The 21,273-nt window shown below is 35.8% G+C and overlaps 3 protein-coding genes across 4 annotated transcripts in view; 1 reads left to right on the top strand and 2 right to left on the bottom strand.

Moving 5' to 3' along the window:
- Window positions 1-289: 289 nt before the first annotated feature.
- On the bottom strand, window positions 290-8,875 carry LOC106178668 (uncharacterized). The gene is made up of 3 exons (XM_013561949.2): window positions 8,736-8,875; window positions 2,276-2,733; window positions 290-1,858 (listed from the first exon to the last, which is right to left on the bottom strand). The coding sequence occupies exons 2-3, from the start codon at window positions 2,696-2,698 to the stop codon at window positions 617-619; spliced, it is 1,665 nt and encodes a 554-aa protein (XP_013417403.2). The 5' UTR covers window positions 2,699-2,733; window positions 8,736-8,875; the 3' UTR covers window positions 290-616.
- A 10-nt stretch (window positions 8,876-8,885) lies between these two features.
- LOC106178671 (thymidylate kinase) lies at window positions 8,886-18,879 on the top strand. 2 transcript variants are annotated; one of them, XM_086997298.1, is made up of 6 exons: window positions 8,886-9,120; window positions 14,042-14,150; window positions 15,011-15,101; window positions 15,321-15,439; window positions 15,907-15,976; window positions 18,191-18,879. In XM_086997298.1, exons 1-6 carry the CDS (start codon window positions 8,886-8,888, stop codon window positions 18,383-18,385), a joined length of 819 nt encoding a protein of 272 aa, XP_086853424.1. In that variant the 3' UTR covers window positions 18,386-18,879. The 2 variants fall into 2 exon arrangements, with proteins under 2 accessions (XP_086853424.1, XP_086853425.1); XM_086997299.1 differs by lacking the exon at window positions 8,886-9,120 and adding an exon at window positions 12,765-13,221.
- Window positions 18,880-19,320: 441 nt separating this feature from the next.
- Window positions 19,321-21,273, bottom strand: part of LOC106160953 (26S proteasome non-ATPase regulatory subunit 1) — a 142,805-nt gene continuing 140,852 nt past the window's right edge. Inside the window, exons 28-29 of the mRNA XM_086997288.1 lie at window positions 20,203-20,278; window positions 19,321-19,917 (exon numbers count right to left, since the gene is read on the bottom strand). Coding sequence (XP_086853414.1) covers window positions 19,844-19,917; window positions 20,203-20,278 — 150 coding nt within the window. The 3' untranslated portion in view covers window positions 19,321-19,843. The remainder of the gene's footprint in view (window positions 19,918-20,202; window positions 20,279-21,273) is intronic.

The following is a 21,273-nucleotide window of genomic DNA, read 5'->3' as shown; positions in this document are numbered from 1 at the left end:
GAGGCAGAGAGACCAGTAATGGATCAAGCTGTCTTCCTTTCATGTAGGTCTGCCATATTTAGGCCTTACATGACCTTGGCTCTTCTCGATGTGAATGCTTCCTACCAGAGAATGGTTACGTATAATAGGGCAATACATTCTCTTCTAGGAATAAACTGGGTGATTTTGCAGAAATTTCCACTTGAAGTAACCAAAAAATAAAGAAAAATGTCTGTGAATATCTAATGAGAAAATTCTCTGTCCCTGCTAGAGATTAGGGAAAACATCCATACAGTATGCAGTTTAATGACAGTTATTAAAATTTTTATTGCCTTCAGATGATATGATAGATGAACTGTAAGGAATGGACTGGGAAGCACAACTATAACATTATGAAACATTACAAGCACATGATAAAAGATCAACACTTAAATATAATCTTTTGACTGTCAGTATTGTTTTTCGGTCTAAGTACAATACTTAAGTTCATGAAATGTAACAAAAAATACATATTATAAATAAACTAAAAAAAAAAAAAATCAGCTAATGTGAAGTGAAATATGGGTGCAATTTCCGTTTCCAAATATTCTTTAAACATTTATTAAACATAATAAAAAACATTTCAATTGCTACTTAATTATTTCTTGCTTTTCTTTTTAACTTGTAAACAGCTAAAATTTTTGTCCACTTGGCTCAAGTAAAGGATGGCATTGAGCAATCTTTGTGGCGTTTTTTCCCACTTTGTGTAAGGTTGAAGCTCTGCCCTAGAGGGCGCTGCCTCCACATACTTGGACAAAATGGTGGGATGAATATCCAAGATAAAGAGACAGGCTTCAATGTCACGAAAATTAAAACCCTTCGATTTCAGATAACTGAAGTTCTCTCGTATTTCCCATGAGGGGCGATCAGTCCTTAAATATGACTTGTCTTTAAACTGAGGCCAAGTAGCAGGTGCTACAGGCAGTATGTACAATTCCTCATTCTCCTTAATATAAACAAAAAGACTCCGTTTAATAATTGGTAAATGTTTGTAATGTGTCTGATACAAAACCTCCTTCATGGAGATGTTATTCCAGATCCTTTCCCTAACCAATCCATGGTAAGCTGACTCAAGCCTCTCAGAACTTGCTTTCAGTAACGACCTGCCCTGGTCCAGAACAGCCTCGGGAAGGGCATCCTGGACAAATGGCAGATCAATCCTGTGTCTGGCAGTGGTAGGCAAACATTTATTGTAATAACGGCAGTGCCGCTGAATCTCTTCATGGGGAATTTTGAAGTAGTTCTCAATGAAGTCCACTGGAAACAAGTCGGTCAGTAATGCAGGTAGATTGCCAGCAGTTTTAAAATCTTCCTCGTGTTTTTTGAACCATTCCTGCACTTGGTCAACCTTAAGCATATTCACCTGGTCAATTTTAGCCTTCAGTAAATCTACAGTGCAGCCAGCTCTCCTGAGGATTGTAAGCTTTGTATCCATGGCAGCCATATCAACCACTGGCTTTAATGGTTTAAAATGCTCTGGCACAATGTCAGACAAACTGATCCCTAATTTCTCTGCCAAGTACGACATCAAGGAGGTATGGTTCCCCATTGCTGCATAGTGCTGCAAACAGCATGCCTTAGTAATCCCTGAGGCCCAAGTCAAACCTAAAGGATGGACGTGGAGGTTGGCATTTTGAAGCCTTTCGTGGCGGTCATCTATTGAACTGTTCACATACTGTAAAACGTAAGGGTATTCTAAGATATCAGCCAAGGTACACCCCATTTTGAGAAGTTTGTCTAATTTGTTGCTAATTTCTTTATCCTTGTTAGGTTTGTCATTACTTTCATGGTTTTTGTCGACAATAAGTTCAAATCCTTTTGTTAATTCTTGCACTATGTACTGAAATGAAAATGGAAAGAATTCTATTTAGATTTAAAACTATATAGAATATACAATGGCATATCATACTCAACAATTGTAATACAATTGGTATGTTTTAAATATTTTTGAAACATTTCATTTGGTTTACAAAGGCACATAATCAACCTGACTCAGTGTTTTTTATACCTTTAAACATCAAGAGTTACTTTTATAGTGAAATATATACATATGTAGAAGCCACCCAACTCAAATATAAAGATTATTGGCTCATGTGGAAAGCTGATAATCCATACTACACATGAAATAGTTTTGTTTACCTTAAAGCCAGTCCTGACTTGGGGACTTTTGACAAGTATTGAAATATAATAATAATGATTATCATGGTGAAACTAAATTAATAAACAAATGTAGGATTAGCTTCAACCTTTTTCTCACCTCTTTCTCATCATCACTCTGAATGTTACGGGCTTTAAGATACATCTCCTTACTAAAGTTAAAATCTTTCCTTAACCTCAGTTTGAAAGTTTCTTTGGGTTTCACTGCATCTGTTTGCAGTTCTTGTAAAGAAAGCAAAGCACTTTCCCATGGAGGCTGAAATCTGTTGGAGTCAAGAATTTGGGTAGGCTTTGGTGTAGCATTGTTCTCTGTCTGAGGTTTAACATTTGGCACAGTTTGTCCTTTGTCATCTGCGAATTCCTTGCCATTAGGTTCCTGATCACGTGTCTTTGTTGTACTGAGGATGTGAAATGTGCGGGACGGATATATGATAGCAGGAGGTAACCTGGATTTGGCGGAGCGCCTCACTGTCATTGTCAAGACTCCTACCAGAGTCAGTTCTGGGAGAAGTTTCTGTATCATCTTGACTTCAGCTCGTGGTACACATACATGTAGCCCTGGAGAGAAAAAAATCATGTAAATTTTAAGATGGGGCCGTAGCGATAGTCCGAAGGTTCAATAGTCCGAAGGTTCATTGGTCCGAATGTTCACTATAGAACCTTCGGACCAATGAACCCTTGATTAAAAAATCGACGAAAATGTTACCACTTTTCGGACCAATGAACCTTCGGACCAATGAACCTTCGGACTATCGAGACGCCCCCTTTAAGATAATATAAGGGCGTGTGTACATAGCAGTGGTATTGTGTACTTCTACTTCACTATAGTCCTATACTATACTACTACTACTACTAACACTTATTATAGTACTGTTCAAAAAAAAGTAGCTTAAATTTCGTTCATACACAAATCTGACATTCTCACTAAGGTTACTGAGTTATGGAAAGCTGTAGATCTCAGCAAAGTCAAAGCTAATGATGCCCTAATGAAGTTGGAAAAGCTAGACGAAATACAGGATAAACTGTCTGACTCACAAGATAAGCTGCTTCAATCACAGCACAAGCTTGAAAATCTAATTGAGGCCCAGTGCAACACGAATAGCTTAGTAGATGCACATAAGAAAATTGATCAAGTCCAGAAAAGACTTCAAGAATTGTCCACCCCACCAACTAATGTGAACTCAAAAGAGAGGCCCCTCAACTACGCAGAAGCAGTGGCTGCCTGTACATCAAGCCCAACATCAACACCACCAACAACCCCAGGAAAACACGGTGCCTCCTCATCTGAACCCACACCATCTCCCTTGACCCCCACCATCGGGCACAGCCATCCAAGGACACCAGTGGCTACACAAGTGACTACTGCCGCTCACCAGCAGAAACCTTCAGTCCTCATACTAGGAAACTCTCACACTGGTAAACTAGACAGAAACAGACTGGTTCCCAAAGCAAATGTGCCCATTCAAAGAGCTTACACCATTAATGAAGCTGCCAACTACCTCACCACACATCACTCTGCTAAAGCTGACTGTCTAGTACTGCATCAAATCACGAATGACATCAAAAATGATAACCCGTTTAATGTAGCAAACAACATGGTTAGGCTTGCCAGCACACAAGCAACCAAGAACCCACATACCCAAGTTGTGATTTCATTGGGACCACCCCGCGGGGATAGCGTTGAACACAACACCAAAACTGAGATCTGCAATGCTCTTATCAAACAGGAAATCAGCAAAAGTAACACCCCCAACCTACATTTCTGCGACAATTCAAACTTTCTCCGTAATGGAAACATTCAAGGCCACCTTTTGGCTGATGATAGATATCACCTGTCTGACCAGGGTACGCGTTTGTTCGCCTCTAACCTCAGATCCAAAATAGAGACCTCTCTGAACATTCCCAGACGTCTTACCAACAGAGCCAGGAACACTCCACATCGACCTCAGAATAATAAATGAACTAACATTATGCACACAGCTAATTGTCTTGAATAATCTCAAGCTGTGATTATGCCTGGTCGTGTTAAAAATATTATTTATTTATGTTATATATTTATTTTATCTTATTTTACTAATTTATTAACCTATCTATTATTTTATATATATATATATATATATATATATATATATATATATATATATATATATATATATATATATATATATATATATATTTTTTTTTTTTTTCCCCACCAAAGTATGGTGCTATGGTGAGTTTAACATAGCCTGTATGTTTACACATACCTGTGAACACTAAGTATAGTAACATGTTTATGTACCTTACATACTAATATTTATGTATGCAAAATTAAGCTACACCTCACCTATTAACTGTTCTGTATATATATATATATGCTCTCTCTATATATATTATGTGTTCCAAGGCTTTCATACTTTTCTTTACTCACACATTTTTTTTTTTTTTTTTTTTTTTTAAGCTCATACAGTATTGATGTTGTTAGCTGGTGAAATATAGTATATTTATATATAGCCCTTTGTATTCTCCGATCCCCATCTCCATCATATTGTAAATGCCATCCTTCAGTCAATCGAATCTGCGTATCGGTTCATGGAATATTGATGGTCTACACAAAAGAATTGCTAATGAAAGAACCTCCAAGTTTGATTTTGAGGAATGTTACTCTTTACTCCAGTCAGTCGATATTTTCTGCCTGTCAGAGACTCATTGCGAAAATACTGACAATCTACTTTTTGCAGGATATCACATCGAGTGCAATCTTAGGCCTAGGTCCCCCAGGTCCCCAAAAGCATCAGGGGGTCTAGCTGTTGGCATTAAAAATGAACTTCTACAAGGAGTAACCTTCCTCAAGATCACCTGCTCTGAATTTATGTGGTTCAAACTTTGTAAACATTTCTTTGGTTTAGAACAAGATCTGTATATATGTAATGTTTATATTAGCCCTGTAGGTACAAACTTTAGCTCTACTAGAGAGGATATTTTTTCACTTATTGAAACTGATATTGTTAAACTGTCATCCTTAGGTAGTTGTGTTATACTAGGAGATTTTAATGCGAAAACTGGCACTGAACCGGACTATATAGTGCATGATAACAGTGACTTGCACATTAATGTGGGCTCAGATTATATCTCAGACTCAGCTTTAACTAGAAAAAATCTCGATCAGCACAAAATTGATGCTCATGGTAAGAGTCTATTAGAATTATGTCAAAGCAGTGGTCTTAGAATTGCAAATGGAAGAGTCCTAGGTGACTCTCAAGGTAATTTTACCTGTTTCAGCCATAGGGGAAGCCCAAGTGTGAATGATTATCTACTGTGTAATAGTTCTATATTGTGTAACCTGGAATATTTCAGGGTACACTCTCTAACTCCACTGTCCATCCACTGCATGATTTCCTGCTCACTAAAAACTGGTATGTGCCACTACCCCGACCACAGTCTGCCACAAGACCAAACACATGACCTCCCCAGCAACTATCAATGGTCAAATATCATAAAACAAATTTGGTCAGCCTCACTAGAAACTCCAGATAGCCAGACAGAAATAAATAAATTCATATCTTCATATTCACTTAATAAGGACATGGACATTGACCAACTCACCAACAACTTCTATACACTCCTTACTAATCTGGCCTCTAAAGCAGGTTTCACTAAAAAGAACAATAATAAGAAAGCTAAAAAACGTAAAATGAATAAAAAATGGTTTGACACCAACTGCAAGGAAGTATCCAAATCACTCAAATCTCTAAGTAGACAAATTCGAAAAAATCCCCAAAATCAACAACTCATACAAGAATACAATAGGCAAAAAAAACAATACTCAAAACTACTAAATAAAAAAAGAAACGACTTTCGTAACCACATTTTCCACAAAATTGAAACCCTCGAGAATTCTGACCCCAAAACATTTTGGAACCTCTATGACCAGCTATGTGAGAATGAAAAAAAAAAGTAACTGTAACCCTATACCACCCCACTTATGGTGGGAACATTTTAATAATCTCATGAATAGAAGTCTACAATATGAGGACCCCAAATTTGAATCCCTAATTAATGAATACTTTAATGGTATTAAAAACGGTACTTTCAATGAACTTGACTACCGACTTACTGTAAATGAAATAAAAAAGGCTTCTACAAAACTTAAGAATAATAAATCCTCTGGCCCAGATGGCATACCTAATGAAATGATCAAAGAGGGTATTCACAGACTGGCAGCCCCCCTGTGTATTCTCTTCAACCACATTCTCACAAATGGAACATTCCCTACACTTTGGAGAACAAGCTTTCTAACAGTTATACACAAAAAGGGTGACAAAACAGATCCAAATAACTATAGAGGAATTGCTGTCACTAGCAATATCTGTAAACTATTCTGTCTAATCCTGAACAACAGACTCACAACATATGTAGAAAAACACAATATCATACCCCCAAATCAAATTGGTTTTAAAAAAGGAAGCCGCACCAGTGACCATATTTTAGTATTAAAAACCCTCATAGACAAATATGTTAAAAGGGCCTCTAAATCCAACCTCTTTGTTTGCTTTGTTGACTTTTCCTCTGCTTTCGATACCGTGTGGCGAAACGCCCTGTTCTACAAACTGACAAGGGCAGGCATCAATGGGAACTTTCTAAGAACCCTTCGTAATATGTACTCATCTGTGCGTTTTGCCGTCAAATGCAGAAATAGCATAACAAATAGTCTCTCGTCCTCTGTTGGTGTTAAGCAAGGCTGTAATCTCAGTCCACTCCTCTTTAATCTCTTCATAAGTGACCTGCCCTCAATTTTTAACGACAGATGTGACCCAGTGTCTCTGAATAATCAAAAATTAAATTGCCTATTATATGCAGACGATCTAGTAATTATGTCGGAAAGCAGTGCAGGTTTACAAACCGCAATAAATCAACTTCAGGCCTACTGCAAAAAATGGAAGCTACTAGTGAACATCACTAAAACAAAAGTCATGATATTCAATAAATCTGGCCACAAAATCCAGAAACAAATTTTCAAGTTTGGCGATATACCTCTAGAAATCTGTAGTGAATACTGCTATTTAGGACTTGTCTTTACTCCATCCGGAAGTTTCACCAAATCCCTTGAAATACTCAAATCAAAAGGGGGGAAAGCATTTTTCAAAATCCGCAATAAATTATTCACCAGCCCAGTGCCCATTTCCATGAAACTTTTTGACTCACTCATAGCTCCCATTCTTACCTATGGCTCTGAAGTTTGGGCACCATACTTTGTCAAAAACTCAAGTAAAGACAGCTACTTCCTAATTTGTGACAAACTTTCCATTGAAACCTTACATCTCAAGGCCTGCAAAACTATCCTAGGCGTTAACCGAAAATCTCCCTCACATGCTGTCCGCGGAGAACTGGGCAGCTTCCCAATACTGACCACTGCCCACACACTGGCCCTCAAATACTGGCACAGCCTCCAATATAAAAAGCACCATGACACCACCTCCTTAGTTACTCATGCACTTCATGAAAATGAAAATTTAAACAGACTTAACACCTCAACCTGGTCAACCGGCATTAAAAATACACTGGCGCTCATTGGACGCCCTGACATTTGGGAGGACCCTTTTAAAATATCCATGACCGCACTCTCTTCCATAATAAAACCGCTTATCCAAATCTCTTATAGTTCGGCCTTTAAATCTCACCTAGCATCCCTGAACACGGAGGGCAAAAAATTACGTACCTACAGTACCTTCAAAAAAGATTTTAAAAGAGAAATATACACACAGTTAATCCACAAACCCAAATCTACATTCCTTTGCAAATTCAGGATAAGTGCCCACAATTTGGCAATTGAAAAGGGGAGACACATGAATCCTAAAATACCCATAGAGAAAAGGCTATGCACGGTGTGCAACATGGGGTCAGTTGAAGATGAGTTCCATTTTATGATGATATGCCCCTCTTATGCTCCACTAAGAGCCATATTCCTTAACCAGGTTAAAGATATACTGGGCAGTGCAGCCCCTGAGTCCATCAGTGACCTTTTTATTACTGTACTGCAATGTAATGATTTTGATATTGCAAAATGCACAACTAATTTTCTTTATGATTGTTTTAAAGCTAGGGATATGAAAATTGCATCCATGCTGAATAAAACCTATGATGCAGTTTTGATGATGCAGTTTTCATATCCCCCTAAATAATAGTTAGTTTAATATAAGGTTTAGTGTAGCCTATTCTAGTTGAATCAGTTTTTTTTTTTTTTTTTTTTTAATTATCCCTATATTGATCTTTATTGAGTAGTACATGTACTTTCCCTGCTTTAGTCTAGACATTATATAATGTATATCAAACTGTATATGGTAATCACTCTGCGGATTACTTCTTGTATTTGTATTTGATCATGCCCGGATGTAGGGCGATAGTCAATAAACTTCTGATCTGATCTGATCACATGGAGCTATTAGTGTCAGATTGTTTTTGTGAACGCTGGAATCTCAGACATGAAACATTTGGGGAAGAGAATGACAAGGAATAAAACCATAAGCTTAAGATCCTCGCGAAACAAAAGGGCATATAATACCACTTTTCAGTGTTCTTACCATGATCAATCTATTAGGTCGTGCGTCGAACACGTGAAGACAAGAGTGACGGAAGTTACATAAACCGGAAATACAAAAACCTGTGATTTGGTTCCTCTTGGTCGGTCTCTTCATATCGGTGAGGATAATTAGCAATTTTTAACCGTGTCAATGTTTGGTTTTCCCGCGAAAATAAGGTGTATCAGGTCAAGACTTGCCCCCGTCGCCACTAGGAAATATTGCGTGGGAGCCAATTTTAAAGGATCAAGAAAAAAATCAACCATGGGAAGGGGCTCACTGATCGTGTTTGAGGGCTGTGACCGCGCAGGAAAATCCACGCAGTGTGTAAAGTTAGTCGAAGCGCTTGAGAAGTCGGGGACACCTGCTAAACTTTGGCGCTTCCCAGGTAACTGATTTATGTTAAGGTGCTGGTGCTATAAAGATTGCTTCTTGTTTAGGTTTTAATATTGCTGAAGGCGAGTGAGCACGTCTCTGATCAGGATTGTTGTCATTTACCAGCTGTATCACTCGATACTGATGTCAAGTCAGTAATTGATCGTATTTAACCCATTACAGCGACGTCATATTTGCCCCGTAACACCAGGGGTAATCCTAGAGAGGGGTGAGAAACGTCCATTGTTCTCGTCAGCGAGGCTGGCTTTTTTCAGGGTATGTACGCACAGACAGAAAACTAAGTATTGTGGGAACGTTACTAATGAAGCCACTGGTAGTACTAGTAGATATCAGCCTGTAGTCTTGAACAAGCGCCTCGATTACGAGTGAACAGTTGTCAAAAACAAAAGACCCAGGTGTGGTAGTTCGACTACTGTTCATGCGTGCCGCAAAGACCAAACCTAATTGCTCCTCAAGGTCACAAAACAATATCCGGTACTGACGGCTAGGCTCGTCTTAATCATATAAGTAGCGCGTTTCCACCGCCTGGTAACATTAGTCCAGCGGCCATGCTGGAGGGAATGAACGACGGGGAATCGTAGCGGTAACATAGGTGAACCAAATAAAATAAAATAAACTTCATATCGCGATCAAGTACACCAAAAGGAAAAGGATATATACAAGCTAAAGCTTCAGCTGATCAGCAGGATCGACCAATATGAACTCAAGACAGTCTAAAAACGTGAAATCCTACCAAATGCTATTAATCCAACATCGTGTTGTCAGCCCGGGAGCCACTGGCTGATTTGACGGTTATTTTGGAAAATATTAGATTTGGCCTCATTTTCAAAACGTGGAGTGGTAGCCCCAAAAAAATTTGGCGGGAGACGAAGGCATAGAGACAGGTAAGTTGTACATGTGTTTGTGGAATGAACAGTAGATTTAAATACTAATGAATTTGACGGGACAATACAGTATATGCTTAAGTTACATTTTATACACCGAATAAGTCTTCGTGTATCGATTTCACTGAGTATTCTCTAAAGTTACTGGCGATTAGCAAAATGGCCGCACACAAAACGTCATTGTAAACATTGACTTTTGAACTGTGCCAAATGCAGCTTAAGGGTTTTTTTCTTTATCTGTTCCTGTTTTTTCATAGTTTGGCAATATTTTTTGAACATATCAAATTTTTAAGATGTGCGATGGCCTGTAATTTGTAGAATTTCAACATTTCCAACAAGCTGTATATTCACCGTGCCGGGTACCTATCATTTAGTTGATCGAGTGATGGCAGTGGCTTTCTGGTCTCATGCATGGAATGAATGTCACCGTATAAGTGAAATGTTTGAATCTTGGCTTCTCATGCAATTTCTTCGTGTTTTAATGTGAAAAGGATGAAGTGGATTGCGAAATAACATTGTCATCCAACCTGCATACACGTATACGTAAGTGCATATCGTGGTGTACCAGTACTTGTTTGCAAAGCGGTGGGGAGGGGGGGGGGGGGGGGGCATTGGTACCAGTAGTTGAGAAAGATACAGTATTGTAAACTAACCATAGGCATGTTTTGAAATATATGAATCATAAATTATGTCTTTTTTGCTGGGGGCGGGGGGGGGGGGTTAAATGTATCAATTGTGTTAATTTTTTTAGAAAAAAAAACATGTAAACACAAAATAAGTTTTATTGCATTGGTTGGGGGTTTTGAGGAGAAGAATGTCATAAAAATGCAAGTTTAAAAAAGGTGAATAATATATGTATGTGTGTATGTACATTAAATGAAACAGGCTCTTCAATGATGAGGGCATATGATAGTGATGTGGTGCTCTGACTTGCATGTGTTTTCTAATTTTTTCATGCCTTGATTCAAATTGGGTTTTTGAATTATATATATGATGGGTGTGCAACTTTGCCCAAAGTTCAGTTTCAAATGTTTTTTTAATAATCACTGTTATGAATTAAGTATAAATAGTGCAGTTTAAGGTAAAGATTGTAAATATAGTGCTGTTCAAGATTGATTGTTACAGTTTACCTATTACAAAGATTGCAATAAATTATGATTAATTTCAGTGTGTATGTGTGTGAGCAATTGATAAATGTAGTTAGAATTTTTTTATGATATTCTTTTAAAAACTCTATTATTTATTCTAGGCTTGAATAGCATGAATGGGACCAGGATTATTCCTTTTGCCGTGCAATTATCATAACAAAAACGCCCATCATTTCCAAATGCTGTGTGGCAATGAACACCACAACCTCTGGGATACTTCCAAGGGATGAAAAATATGTGCTCTTGCTAATATAAATAGTTATTGGTTATCAGTACATAGAAATGCAGTTTGTGAAATCAATTTAGGTTTTAACCACATGAAGTTAGTTAAAAGTGTATGTGCAACTAAGTTAACAATACATTGTTTTATTTTTACTGTGCAGGTTTTTTTTATATATGTGTAGCTTATAGGTAATATCTACTTATCGGAATACAAGTAAAACAAGTTTATTCAAATGCAAATATGGATTGATACCTGGTATCACTGAAAGAAAATTAACATGACATCTTTGGGAAAATTTATGAAATTATATTATTTGTAAAAATTCTGGTCCACTGTGTAAAGGGAAATTGTGTGTTAGATGGTTAAATATATATAAATGTGTACCAATCAAGTAAAGTAGCATTGAATTATCACCTACTGGGTAATTAATGTACAATGTAATGTAAAATAACTATTTTGCAATGTACATGTCTCACTGGTAAAATATTTCAGGCTAGTTGAATTTTATGTAAAATTAAAATAAAATATATAGCAATGTGATTAAATGTAAATTGTCTTTCATTTGTTATTTTTCATATTTAATGAAAGGAATACCCTCATCAGTTGGCCTCATGTAATAAAAAGGTTTATCTACAATGAAAAAAAATGTTAAAGTTCATTTGTATTAGCACCGTGGTAAGTGCCAAGAAAAAAATTATTTCATTGTCCCCAATACCCAGTTGCTCTATATAAGTAATACTGTGTGAAGGAAAAACTAAAACGAGACTGAAGCTCATGAGAAAGCACTAAGTCAAAGCGAGGCTTATATGCGGATATCGTAAGTGAGAGTTTTCAGGCTGACATGGCCGTGAATTGATTTGTGCCATTCACAGCTTAAGGCAAAGTTCTTTACATGCTTACATTGACAGAAAGCTGAATAAATTTTCCACAACTTGTAGTAATTTCAAGTTGTGCGGAGGCCTCTATAGGTACAAAAATCAAAATCAAAAACGAACTTCCGTAATAGCTTTAATAAAATTTCGATTTCAAACTCATTTTTCAACATTAAATATGCTGTAGATCAACTTTTGGGTCATCTCACATTATTCGAAATTTATTTCTCAATATGACAATGTACATATTGTAACCCCAAGTACGTTAATAGCCGAGATAATACACCGTTTATGACACCCTATAAATCTCAAAAAATATTGCCCAATTCAAATTCTCGAACTTCCGGTTTGTTTAATAGCCACCTAGCGGCAGACCAGTGGCTCCCGGGCTGTGTCAGAAGATAGTTCAGTTATCTTGTACTTCGTTTTTCTTGTTCATTGGGTAATAACAGTTATAGTTTGAGAGAATTTAATGTAATCATAAGTTTAACCTTACATAGAAGCAACCTTTTTCATAAAGGATAGATATAAGGAGAAATTTGAGCTGATCATCACGATAAACACTTGTGGACTCAAGGAAGAATGTATGCAAGATTGTCTTATGAGATGAAATATTGCTGTCAGTTATGACTTATCTCTACATCGTGAAGCTGTCAGAAATTATTTCAGCATTCTTGTACTTAATATTGGTTCATTAGAAAGTACATGTAACAAGACTGTTGTTTAAGAGAGTTTAATGTTCACCATGAAAGCAACCATTCATATAAGCAACATTGTTAGCATTTTTATTATTAGTTCAGTCATTCACAGAAGCATTTATTAGGCACTACAAATATCCTCAAACCTCAGTTAAGTAGGACTTAGAGAATGGGAATTTGCCATGGGACTATACACTTGATATCAGTGGAGCAATGGAAACTATGTCAATGATGAAAAAGACGTGTCCTTTGTATCAAAATAAAGCTGGTGAGTTGTGTTGTAAATAAGTCTTCAAAATACATCTACTGTCATAAAAAGTAATGTATCAAACAGATTTTATAAAATTTAATATACCATTTGCATTGAGAATATTTTGCTAGGTATTCAGTGAACAAAATTCATATATTTTAAATTTACTTTAAAACTGCAATATCAGGTATTTGTTATTCTCTTTATTTTTAAATGTAAAGCCGAACTATATTGGGATTTTCAGATGCTATTGTTTATACAGAAGAAAAGCATGCAGAACATTTTGGAATCCTATTATATATACAGTGTAGGTTCCTGTATAGGAATTCCAACTACAGCTGGAACAGAGGAAATCCTTTCTGAACATGCTCACAGAGGCCACTACTAATAATTATTTTTTCAGCAATATGCCTGAGTGTGTTTTGTAAAAATAAAAACCAAGAAGTTCAAACAAACTCCTTTTAAACTGACAGTACCCTGTAAAGCAACACATTGTTAGATCCATACAAGAAAAAGGAGCCTATTTGTAGATAAACAATCGATTGTGTTTAGACTCAAAATAAATTAAAACAAAAATCCAGTCAGAATTGCAATTCTGAGGAAATCAATACAGTGCGTGTAATCCCTTAAATTACTATGTAATAACAACTTGGTCTTTTCATTTTCAACATGTATGTTAAACTTCCTTCTTTGTGACCCTAATCAATTAGCATACAGTACTGATACATGTAATGTATGCATGACATTATTACTAGTTACTATATTTGCGTATACTTTGTGTATATTGTGAACAAAATCGGTTGCTTCGATCCAGGTTTATCTCTTCTCAATGTTTCAGATCGTGGGACAGCAATAGGGGGTATTATCAGTCAGTATCTAGAGAAGAAGTGTGAACTGGAGGACCATGCAGTACATCTATTATTCTCAGCTAACAGATGGGAGGCCGTGTCAGTATTTGTCAGTAGATGAACTAATAGAACATCAACATGGTCTTCTCAGTTAGATTGTTCATGGTTCCAAGACTTTATATCTTGTAATGTTTTAGGGATAACAGTCACTTAAAGGGATAATAACTCTTCGTTTTGGCCCAAAAATGAATTTTCCTGGAGTAAAGAACAATTTTCCCATACTTACCAATGATTAATGAATCTATTTTTACATTCAAAGTTAGTCCCTGGTTTTTTTTCTAAAAAGTTTTTTTGTTATAATCTCTTAAGAGATTATAACAGAGTATAGCCATCAATGGAGGTCACGTGGTCTAAAGACAAGCTCAGATATCAGAATAACAGCTATAACTGACGTTTTTGTGGTAAAACAAAATATATTATATTTCTATGAGTTCTTCACAATGTTTTTATTGTGAAATATAGATCTCATACAAAGAGTTATTATCCCTTTAATTTGGAACATATATTCTCTCTAGTCTGTACACCAGAATAAAACAACTATCATATCTACTAAAGGACAATACTAAAGGTGGAAAATTTAGATACTGGGTACGCAGTAGGCTGTAAAGGGTTAGAGGTAAATTATTCGGTCAAGTTTAAGAGAGGGTTTACAGTGTAGGGAGACAAGTCTATATTTAACCTCCAGATATAAAGAATTAACGGATAATGCTGGCTCCATGGTAATGGGAGTGGTTTGTATCCCCCTTCCTCTTTCATCTCTTTTCACTCAAAGACACCGTGTGATAAAAAAGAGCCAAGCACAAAAGGTGGCATATCTCCATTCTGTACATGATTTGTATGCTAAATGTTTGCACAAGCATTTTGTATTTTATGTAGTTTCATTTTTATTTTGATTTCAGACCAAAGATGAAAGAGCATTTACTCCAGGGGACTACTCTCATTGTTGACAGATATGCATTTTCAGGGGTGGCGTTTACTGCTGCTAAACAGGTGAGTTAAAGCCACAAAACATGTTAGACCTTAAGATAGAAAAAAGTTTTTTTTGTTTTTTGTGGAAATTTCATTAATTTCTTTTTGTCACCAATGTAGATCTTATTCTGAATCATTCATTGAGAACTTGAGGACCTATTGAACTTGAAGATCTATCTACTGTTCTCAAGTAAATTGAGATAGTTTGATTATTTATTGTTTTTTTTTAACATATTCAAGGGTTTCGGCTTAGACTGGTGTCGACAACCAGACATTGGTCTCCCAAAGCCAGATCTCATCCTGTACCTGACCCTGACACCAGAAGAGGCAGCCAAGAGAGGCGGATTTGGGGGAGAGAGGTGAGAGATGGGGTAATGCAGTTTGCCCAAAAAACTTTTGAATATTCTGAGCCTTCAGGCCACCAAGGTCTGAGGATCTACAACCCTGAAGCAGAGTTGCGGCCAGTAATTCAACATATTCACATAATTTTACTAAATATTATGCATTTCTACAGGCAATGGCCATGGGGTCAATATTAACTTTGCAGATTGTTAGCTGTGGTAAGATGAGTACTCAGATTTAAGGTTACATCTTGAATCCATCTGCTGACAGCTTCATCCCTCATGTACAGACCTTGAGCAGATATAGTTGTAGGTTTAAGAGAACAATGATATTTCACTTGTTTAAGTGCAGTACCCCAGTAGCTTAGAAATCTTCAGTTTTCCGGAAAACATTTTCTTGTTTTTTTCCTTTATAATGTACACATATTTCTTAGCTTGCAGATTTATTGCAGAAAATAAAAACATCTTTTTTGTTTTGTTTTTAGATATGAAAATACACCTTTCCAAGAAAAAGTAGCAAAGAACTTTGAGCATCTGAAGGAAAACAACTGGAGGGTAATTGCTGAAGTTTTATTTATTATTATTTTTTTTTAGGGGGTGGGGGGGGGAGTGAGGGGGTTGAACATCCAAGGGATCCAGAGGCTGTAAAGGGGCCTGGTAGCTGGCAATTATACGTCATTTATTCTTTAGAATTAAGGACGCTCTCTCATATTTCAGATTTCATATTTCTGCCCTAGCGATTTTGATTAAAATTGTAAGACAAAATCTTCTTACCATATGAGTAAAAAATATGAAAAAAAAAATTGGGGGTCCCCACGCTCGTTTTCGAGAGGTGGTGTCCCGAAAAACGCTACGTTTATTACATTGCGTTATATGGGGATTTTGCCAAAATGCCCTTAATTTTGCTGAAAAATGCAAAAATAAAAAATTCTGCCCTAGCGATTTTAATTTTATGTGGATATGTTATAGATCTTGGTAGACCTCAAAGAAATTTACAAAAAAATATGTACCACACCACGCTTGTTTTTGAGCCAGGGCTGCTTGAGCAACGATTTTTTATCAAATTTACATAGGAATCAATGGGAATTTACTAGCAAATTAAGATAAATATATTTGTATCATTAGTTTTTTAACTCATACACTTATTATGTTTCTATGAAAATTATATTTATACTTCTCTGCATCAGTTAACCAAATTTCATAAAATGAAGAAATTATTTTTTTACAAACAAGGTTTTCTACAGAATTTGGTAAAGGTTTCACACAGGATTGAGTCAGTTGACTGGGATAAAATAAAAAAATCAGAAAAAAAAGGATTTTCTTCACTTTCATCATTGCAAAAATTAACTAAGTTTTGTAACTCAAGACTATCTTCTAATGCATTATGGGCTGAATAATTTCTGTGAAGTAATATATTTACAAACTAAAGTCGATCAGCTAGATCTCTTGTTTATGATTGGGTAAATTAGGATAAAGTTGGAATAAAGTACACTTTATCTTCTAATAAAAATATACTGTTTATTTTCCTAGCATCAAAAAAGTATTACATGTATCTGCATAAAAACCCTTGGTCTTCTGTTGTGTGTTTTATGGTTTTGTCCATTTACACTTTAACAAAACCATTACAAGAATGACGTCGCAGCACGCCAGGCGGGTGCACACCTGTTGCATCTTTCCTGGAGAGCTGAAAATCGCACTGTTTGCAGGTCATATTGTTCAATAACATACTTAAATCAACAACAAAACGCCATGCGTCTAATTATTTTAACTTATTGTGAAAGAAGAGAATTGTTTTCAGCATACAAATACAAATCACGGTAACTTGGCCCTGGGTGATCGGAAACCAATGCTGAAGAAGACAATTAATAATGTCTTGTTGCACACATCGTAACCATGTGACAAACCACCACAATACACTTTGTGGTCAAAATGCAAACAATTGTGATTATTTTCCGTGAGATAAGATCTTGTCACTGCTATACAAGCCTTACTAAAACGTTCTTTTCTATCCCTTCTTCACGTAATTTCTTACATTGCGGCATTTGTAAACAAAGTCGCAAGTGGGTACTTTACGGCGTAAAAGACCAAGCGTTCACAGATACGCAACGCATTGTTGACATATTCGTAGCGCTTCGACCAAAATAACATCAAAGATTTCATACTGATTTCTTAAAAGGGTGAATTACGTATTTTATTGCATGTTATATGTTTATCATTAGCCGCTATCGCAAAAAACTACTCATGCGCGAAATCTGCGCAGATCGCAAAAAAGCTAATATGAGAGAACTACCTTAAATGCAAAGGAACAGAAATAAAAAAGAGCACATGAAGAATACAAGGATTGATTGATGACTGTTAACTTAGTAGCATTTATGTCTTTGTGTGTGATTATTGCGAGTAGCTGACTGACGGAAAGTGTTGGTCATATCGAAACAAATACAATTTGAAAACATTTGCTAAAACTCTCTCCTAAAAAAGAGCTATTGTTTTGAATTTACAGTCAGTCAGTCCAACTAAAACACTTCTGTCTGTCTGCCACTTCTGTTGGTCTGAATTTTAAGTTGTTTTAAAAGTTATCAGCATGACTGTAGTTTTCATATTTGGTTAATAATAAAGTTTATTCAACCATTGTATATGTATTATAAAATACATAAAAAATCGAATTTTTTTTACCCTCTTGGTAAAAAGACCAAAAAGATGAATAAAAATAAAATAGTGCCAATTAATAGTTAAGAAGTTGTCTTGAACATATTATGCTTTCTTTTTCAGGTAATTGATGCTGGAAAAGACATGGAGTCCCTCCATGAGGAAATTCAAGAAATCACCAGAGCAGTCATTAAAGACAGTAAAGACAAGGACATTGAGAAACTTTGGATAAACCATGATTACCCCGTTAAGAAGCGGAAATCTTTGGGAGAAATAAACACTAACCAGTGTATGGGGAACCAACTGAAGGTCAAGTGATCATGACCTACATTTCAAATTAAAAAGTTGTAATTTTATCTATAGTCTAAATCATTTTATGTTGAAATCATGTCAGATATATAAAGGGGCGTGACATGTATAAGCTGTTTTATTCACCTTATGGACAACCTGTGCTGATTTCAAATAAAGTAATGCCCCTGACCATGGATTGAATACTTTGCACAAAGTGAAGAGCAATTTACTAACCTGTACTTGACTTAACGTAATCAAAAAGAAAAAAAGTGGTGGTCTGAACACTGCAGATAGTGAGCTTGTATACAGTATATATTATATTATTATAGTTTACTATATGCATGGAACAGGAGGATGGATATACTGAGTACTACTAATTAATGAGCACTGGACAAGTTAATTATATATTCTCACCCTATTCTTGTACATGGTAATTTTCTCAAGTAGAAAAAATTGTTAATGTAAATGTATTTATTTATGATCTTGTAATGTTTCATGAAAAAGAAAAACATTTATACGCATGTTGTTACTCATCATTTTGCACTGTATGGTGATCAGGTTACTTGGGAGATTTTTCAGTTTTGTTGAGATTTTTACACATCCCTGTCAAACATTTTTTTAATCCATATTACAATAGATTTGAAAAAAAGTGAAAAACATGTATGGCAGGATATAGGAATCGTGCACTTTTTCAGTCACATTTATTTGAAAGACATTTTTAAATCAGATGAATTTTGAATTGAGAGTGGCTCATTTTTTTTTTTTTTTTGTCCACACTGAATTTTTTGATAATATATCTGACTCAGCAAACAATCATCCTAGAATATATTCAAAAGGAGCCAGCAAAGCTGTCAAATGTACAGACAAGAAGCAGAAGATAACAATGACCAACTCCGGTGACAGTCATCATGTATAGACACCATACTGGATATGTCTGTACATGAAAAATAACAATGCTCTGATGAACTCACACATTTTTTATTTATAGACATAGTACATTATAGAGTATTAGGTTTTCAAACAGTGATAACTTTTCAAATGGAAAAAAATCATGTTTTCTATAAATGACAATGGTAACTATACCTAACATGTTTTCTTTCTACCACATCATAACCCTATCCATATCAAAGTCATAGCTTTCTTGTCCTCTTTCTTTTCTGCTTCGTGACATCTATATCTGATCATATGAACATCTTAACTGAGAAAATTCTTAAGTGTCAATATTCATATACATCAATTACACCAAGAAAAAAAATTCAGTTTTATTCCTATCCACATTGCCAATCTTTATTTCATGTGGCTTTTAAAACTCGAGTTCAAATCTTCATCAGTATAGCCCTCCACCAGAGAGACAGTCACATTAAAATTCACATTAATCTACATTTAGTTTCTCATTAATCCATATTGGTGATCTAGATAATCCAGATGGGTACTTCAGATGTCTTCAGGCCGTTCAAATGGATCTGGATAATTCTGATGGATAATTCAGATATCCTCTGGCCACTCAAATGGCTCAGGTGGTTCTGGTTCACTCTCTTCCTCCACCTTGGGCCCTCCAGCTGAAACAGAAGCAACACATGATCTTCAGTTGCTCTTTTCACAGACATTGAAGTCACACAATGAATATTAGACCTTTATATAGCAAAACATTTTGCTTTTTTGATCAACAATTGAGGTCTACTACATCAAAAACAAAATTATGATCCATAAACAAAATTTTTAATCGTGTGCTTTTAATTTTTTGATCCACTTTCAAAATGGAGTTAAAGACTAATGAATTTTATTATAATTATTATTATTATCAATTTTATTTTTATTATTATTATTATTATCAATTTCCTTACCAGCCACATGTTCTATAAGTTCTTCATCTTCTCCAGGCTTGCTGTTACTTAACATGATGATGCCGCCATTAGACACCTAGAAAGATCATTACGTAACTTTGAATTTCATCATCTAGCAATCAACGCTAATGCTCATTATCCACAATAATACTCATGCAGACAAGAACTAGTATATGCTGAGTAAAAATGGGAGGCAGTGTGTCATGGATTTGTCCTATTATAAAAATTACCCTGGCATTTTCAATCATTTACACGCACAAATAAGTCATAAAGGTAACATTCAATTCATATTTCTGTCATTCAGATTTATTCTGGTTTGAGTCAGCTTTGTCTCCTGTACATTCCACTACATGAGACCTTCATTTTTACAGTCTGAATATTTTAAAACATGGCCATTTAATGCCTAATATCACTCAATTACAGAAAGTGCTTTAACTTAAAATGTTTTAAGTGGTCCAATCATTAGAACCTCTGGAAAAAATCATTCTCATTCTGATGAAGAAAATGCATTTTGTTGCAACTCTGCCCACTTTTAACATGCTTAATGCCTAAAAGGGTCACTTAGAGCATCATTAGATAAGGATTTCCACTGCTATTTAAAGGTTAAGTTAACTTGAATCAAAGCAGACTGTTCACCCATGTGTTCACAGCTAGGTTAGAGGTGACGTGAAAAAATCTAATATGGCTGCTTGCGTGACCCCTTGGGATGAAAAAAAAAAAAAAAACAGTTATACTTGCTGGATCCCACAACTCTTTATTAAGTTATATTTGAACGCAAATATTTAGATGCATGCTCAATCTCTTTTAATGTGTACCTGAACAAACATCTTATCGGTCACTGAACAAATGAAGTGACACAACTGTTCCATAATGAGCTTACAGACACTGATTTAGACGTACGGATACTTAAATTCAAATGCATATTTTCTGATTTATAACTGAACAAATACCCAATTTGTCTTTTGGCACACTTGAAGGCTATGTTTTTTCAAACTAAATGAAATAACTCAATCATGAACCTACAGGTTACACCGGGCCAAAAAACTTAAACAGCGCATAAAATCACACTTA

The sequence above is a fragment of the Lingula anatina genome, chromosome 10, assembly GCF_051362555.1.
Source record: "Lingula anatina isolate TDL-2025a chromosome 10, LinAna3.0, whole genome shotgun sequence".
Lineage (NCBI taxonomy): Eukaryota > Metazoa > Brachiopoda > Lingulata > Lingulida > Lingulidae > Lingula > Lingula anatina.
Note: the sequence above shows the minus strand (reverse complement) of the source record. Positions and strands in the feature narration are given on the sequence as shown.

Excerpts from the sequence above, each read along its gene's own strand:
- LOC106178668 (XM_013561949.2), bottom strand. The coding sequence starts at position 2,698 with ATGATACAGAAACTTCTCCCAGAACTGACTCTGGTAGGAGTCTTGACA. Across the intron at positions 1,859-2,275 it reads AGAGTGATGATGAGAAAGAG|TACATAGTGCAAGAATTAAC; the intron begins GTGAGAAAAAGG and ends TTTTCATTTCAG.
- LOC106178671 (XM_086997298.1), top strand. The coding sequence starts at position 8,886 with ATGTTTGGTTTTCCCGCGAAAATAAGGTGTATCAGGTCAAGACTTGCC. Across the intron at positions 14,151-15,010 it reads GCTAACAGATGGGAGGCCGT|ACCAAAGATGAAAGAGCATT; the intron begins GTCAGTATTTGT and ends TTTTGATTTCAG. Across the intron at positions 15,440-15,906 it reads GGCGGATTTGGGGGAGAGAG|ATATGAAAATACACCTTTCC; the intron begins GTGAGAGATGGG and ends TTTTGTTTTTAG.